General features: G+C 32.5%; 1 protein-coding gene across 1 annotated transcript; it reads left to right on the top strand.

Moving 5' to 3' along the window:
- Positions 1-849: 849 nt before the first annotated feature.
- On the top strand, positions 850-2459 carry LOC106468721 (histone deacetylase 3-like). Its single transcript, XM_013929166.2, has one exon. The coding sequence runs from the start codon at positions 908-910 to the stop codon at positions 2201-2203; it is 1296 nt and encodes a 431-aa protein (XP_013784620.1). The 5' UTR covers positions 850-907; the 3' UTR covers positions 2204-2459.
- The last annotated feature ends 3430 nt before the right edge of the window (positions 2460-5889 follow it).

Raw genomic sequence — 5889 nt, 5'->3', positions numbered from 1 at the left:
GTTCGGATTCGAGTTCGGGAAACACACATATTGCGCAAAATAATATGTCGTAGAAAATATCATATTGGTGCTCAATTAGTGGTCGTCCCATGGTTTTGAGCCTTGTTTGTGACGGGGTAAGAATGCAGAAGATGATTAGTTAAAAATACCTGATTAAGACGTTTCTTGGATCTAAATCATTTGATAGAATACTCGACTAAAATACGATAGGTCTGGAGTTCAAATACGGTGAGAGGATATTTATTTAATAAAAAAACACACACATACACTAGAAATGTTGTCGTTTCAGTATTAGATGCAATTGTCAGGTTCAGACTAGCAAGTAAGGTACCTCTTCAAACATGTTCCACCAGATGGCAATAAATATCTTTGCTCAACTGATTTAGTAGAGTCCATTATTATTTTACTATATATATCATATAGAGCGATTAACCTTATTGGGGTGCCCCAGTTTGGTGGACAAGAGTGCAGGTGATCTATTATGTAGCTTTGCGCTAAAACTATCAATTTTACTGAATGTTATTTTGATAAAATATCCATATCCTTCATCTTGCGATTTATATTTTAAATACAGTTTACATCAGAAAATAAACTGATATTCTGAAATTATTAAAATGTTATTTGTAGTGGTTCAATAAGAAAATAAGATTACGTCAGTTTCTTACGCTATATTTCATAGATATCACAATTATAATAAAATAAAATATCAAACTGGTTATATATATATATATATATATATAATCAGTTTTATATTTTATTGTTTATTTTTAACAATTTGAGCCGCGCACTCTCTTGACCATTTTATGTACTAACATATCCAAAATCATTAAGCGTCATTTCCGTTCGCCATATTGTAAATTTGGAAGATTTGACGTGGGTAATGAACACAAGTTAATCTCATTGGAAAATGACAAAGAAAAGTGTAATATACTTTTGGGACCCAGACGTCGGAAATTTTCATTATGGGCCAGGACATCCAATGAAACCTCATCGGTTATCGGTAACTCATAGCCTTGTATTACATTATGGTTTATATAAGAAAGTTCAGGTTTACCGACCTTACCGTGCAAGTGCCCATGACATGTGTCGTTTTCACTCGGATGAATATATAGATTTTCTTCAGAGAGTTACTCCTCAGAATATTCAGAGTTTTACAAAAAGTTTAAGCCATTTTAATGTAGGAGATGATTGTCCAGTGTTTGACGGTCTCTACGACTTTTGCTCTATGTATACAGGAGCGTCTTTAGAAGGTGCAGTAAAACTAAACAACATGTGTTGTGATATTGCCATTAACTGGTCGGGTGGTTTACATCACGCTAAGAAATTCGAAGCATCTGGTTTTTGTTACGTGAATGATATTGTGATAGCAATTTTAGAATTGCTGAAATATCATCCACGAGTCTTGTACGTAGACATAGATATTCACCATGGTGATGGGGTTCAGGAAGCATTTTATTTGACAGATAGGGTTATGACAGTTTCGTTTCATAAATATGGAAATTACTTTTTTCCTGGAACAGGTGATATGTACGAAATAGGGGCTGAGAGTGGACGTTACTACTCTGTTAATGTTCCTCTTAAGGAAGGTATTGACGATCAAAGTTATTTTCAAGTTTTTAAGCCCGTGATCCAACACGTGGTAGAGTTTTATCAGCCAACGTGTATTGTTTTACAGTGTGGTTCTGACTCGTTAGCAGGAGACAGACTCGGATGCTTTAATCTTAGCATCAGAGGACATGGAGAATGTGTTAAGTTTGTTAAAGAATTAGGTTTGCCATTGTTTGTCCTCGGAGGTGGAGGTTACACGGTACGAAATGTTGCTCGTTGTTGGACTTACGAAACATCTCTTTTAGTCGAAGAAACAATTAGCAACGAAATCCCGTATAACGAGTATTTTGAATATTTTGCACCCGATTTCTTACTACATCCTGAAAATGTAACGAGGCAGGAGAATGCAAACAGCAGACAGTATCTTGAAGCAATTATAAAAGCCACCACAGAAAACTTGAAATGTCTCATTCATGCTCCGAGCGTACAGATGCAGGACGTGCCTCCGGATACGCTGAATTTTGACAACCCTAATGAAGACGATAATTTAGATTCTCACAGCCAGAGTGAGGCTGATGCCAAAGCTGAACCGGCTAATGAATTTTTTGATGGTGAGAAAGATCAAGATAAGGACAATGAAGCTATTGAAGTTTAGTTTTCTAGATCGGACAATAACAAAATTAAACGTTTCAAATCAAACTCGAAGGTATACTAAGAACAGACCTTTGGTGTTCATTCATAATTAGATGACCTAATAAGATCACTGTCATTCATCATTTGAATTAAGTTAAAAATACAAATTTGATCGATTTTAAAGTAAGTGAACATTTTATATGTGTTGGTGATATTGTGATTTATATGTTTTACATAAAAGGAATTTTGGAAATATTTGTTAATAAACTGGACCACTTTTTTTCAAGGACAAAATATAATTCATTATTTACATGTTGAAATCAAGAAAAAATGTCAGATCCTAATTTTCACAAAACTAATTTTGTATTAAATTGCCATAAAGAGTTAACAGATGATGTGAACAGATCTTGAATTTTTTTTTATACAAGAAAAGGAAAGCAGGGAATATGAAACTTAACGTCGTACTAAGGATGAAAGAGAATACGAGGGTTAAATTCTTAAAATTTTGAACCCAACGGATACAGATTTGGTTAAAATAGAAATTCGGAAGTCAAAAAGGGCCTGTGAGAAACAAGTGTTGATAATTACAAAAAATAACAGGACTTTTGTAAGTATATTAAAGTAAAGCAAGTCGTTAAAATAAAGAGTTTAGTTTTCGAGACAACAAGAGGGTTGAACTTTTAAATGTTCTGTTTTTCCAAAAGATGATTCTAACTATCCTTGATCCTGTTCACTAATTACTCCTTTCATCGTAACTAAATAGACAAGTCTGTCTAATTTCTGTAGTGGAAAAGTTATATTGCTTCTGATAAAAGAAACTTTAAAAAAGTCATTTATTGAAATACGATAATCATGATACAGAACTAAAGGGAAATCGGACCTTACTCCTCTGTTAACTGTTTCTAGGGTGTTATGTTTTTATCTGAATGATGGACAAAGTGTGGACTTGGTGTATATGGATTTTCAGAAAGCTTTTGACGAGGTATCTTCTGCAAAAGTTCCTTAAAAAAATTATGTTGGTTGGGATAAGGAAAAGATCAGTTGGTTGGATTTTAGCGTGACTAATGAAAGCAAAAGATAGTTATTAGTGGATTCCAATTTAAACTGGACATTTGTTATTAGTTAAAAGGTAGTTATTAATGAATTCCAATTTAAACTGGACCTTTGTTATTAGTTAAAAGGTAGTTATTAATAGATTCCAATTTAAACTGGACCTTTGTTATTAGTTAAAAGGTAGTTATTAATGGATTCCAATTTAAACTGGACCTTTGTTATTAGTTAAAAGGTAGTTATTAATGGATTCCAATTTAAACTGGACCTTTGTTCTTAGTTAAAAGGTAGTTATTAATGAATTCCAATTTAAACTGGACCTTTGTTATTAGTTGAAAGGTAGTTATTAATGGATTTGATTTAAACTGGACCTTTGTTATTAGTTAAAAGGTAGTTATTAATGGATTCCAATTTAAACTGGACATTTGTTATTAGTTAAAAGGTAGTTATTAATGAATTCCAATTTAAACTGGACATTTGTTATTAGTTAAAAGGTAGTTATTAATGGATTCCAATTTAAACTGGACCTTTGTTCTTAGTTAAAAGGTAGTTATTAATGAATTCCAATTTAAACTGGACCTTTGTTATTAGTTAAAAGGTAGTTATTAATGGATTCCAATTTAAACTGGACCTTTGTTCTTAGTTAAAAGGTAGTTATTAATGGATTCCAATTTAAACTGGACCTTTTTTCTTAGTTAAAAGGTAGTTATTAATGGATTTGATTTAAACTGGACCTTTGTTCTTAGTTAAAAGGTAGTTATTAATGAATTCCAATTTAAACTGGACCTTTGTTATAAGTTAAAAGGAAGTTATTAATAGATTTGATTTAAACTGGACCTTTGTTCTTAGTTAAAAGGTAGTTATTAATGGATTCCAATTTAAACTGGACCTTTGTTCTTAGTTAAAAGGTAGTTATTAATGAATTCCAATTTAAACTGGACCTTTGTTATAAGTTAAAAGGAAGTTATTAATAGATTCCAATTTAAACTGGACCTTTGTTATTAGTTATTATTTCAAGAGTCAGTGTTTGTTTTTATCTTATTTACATTAATGTTATTGACAGAGATACAATTAGTAAACACGAAACTCTTGGGTATTTCTAGCTGTATGAAGATGTCAAGGTGTTTACAGGATGATTTGAGTTGATTGGACAGTTATTTGACGATTGACATTTAATTATAGTTAATTCAAGGTAATGCATTTGGAGTATCTTAATTTAGATCTCATGTTTAATGTAGATGTCAACTCAGTAAACAGAGAGAATGATAAAAAAGGATCTTGATATAGTGTTGGGTAATTCACTCAAGTCATTGGGGCAGAGTTTTGTTGATCATAGTAAATCTGATGACGTATTTATAGACCTACTGATTTCAAATCAAGAGGTAATTGTCTGTAAAAAAAAACTAACTTGGAGGACCATATAAATATCTAAGAACTGATGTTAACTTATTGGAATGGTTCGGAGAAGACCACTAGGATGATACTGGGGATGTAAGGTTTGTCTTTTGGAGATAGTTTAAAATCACTTATTTTTATCTTGAGAAAAGAAGGCTTAGATTTGATCTTATTAAAGTTTACAAGATTACCCATAGGGTTAATAGGATAAAAGCTAATATATTTATTTGTGTTGTATTCTGAAAGCAATAGGATGGGAGGACACAAGTTTAAGATTTAGAAGAGACTGGTTAGGCTTCAGTTAAGACGGTTTTATTTTTCTAACAGAGAGGTTAGTTTATGAGATGAGTTGCTCTAGTGAAAGCTAGCAGGTTACTGGAGTTTAACAAGGTGCAAGGGTGGGGGGTCCAGGTGCACTTTCCACAACAGAGTGCTTGTCAATATAGTATCGTGTCTTTGCTGTCAGAGTTATCAAGTGTTCGTCTTACCCAATGTCACTGATTTAGTGACAGATCGATAAAACATTTTTATACTTCACACGAACATTACCTTGCACTCTGACCTGTCAGAGACTGAATCAGACCGACATCGTCAATTCATGGACAACTTTTGAAAACAAATACCTTTGTAACACATTTGATTTTTTTTGTTTACAACAGACTTGTACATTTTTACTAAAAGCTTGCCACATTTCTTGTCGATACACGTAGTACATTCAGAATTATGGTTAATATTCCTTGTCTAATACAAGGTCAGTCCAGTGGACTGACCCAATGTACATTTGGTTAAGTGTAGATTTGAAGAAATGCTGAAAAATATAAAAGGTGGGTTTAAAGTTTGTACCTTTCTTTCTTCGGGGGGTGGGTACGATATAGATGCCAAGAAGGACCAAATGATTCTTGTGTTCAAGCGTTACATTATCACAATCAACATTTGTATAAATTTATACATGTTTAACACTCGCACACAATATTAAAATATATGTGAATAGTAGGGGTTTAATGTTTAAAAAAGTATTTTGATTTTGTAAAACTCTAAAACCCCAACTTGACTCAGCCCCAAGGGTAGTTAAATAAGTGAACTGGTTATGAAAACTAATAAAACATTGTCCTTTACCCTTCACATTAACAACTTGTTCTTTTATACCATTCACTACCAGTTACTGACTTGTTTTATATCATTCACTACCAGTTACTGACTTGTTTTATATCATTCACTACCAGTTACTGACTTGTTTTATATCATGCACTACCAGTTACTGAC

Source organism: Limulus polyphemus, unplaced genomic scaffold, assembly GCF_000517525.1.
Source record: "Limulus polyphemus unplaced genomic scaffold, Limulus_polyphemus-2.1.2 Scaffold3135, whole genome shotgun sequence".
NCBI classification, from domain to species: Eukaryota; Metazoa; Arthropoda; class Merostomata; order Xiphosura; family Limulidae; genus Limulus; species Limulus polyphemus.
This window is presented reverse-complemented; position numbering and strand designations above follow the sequence as displayed.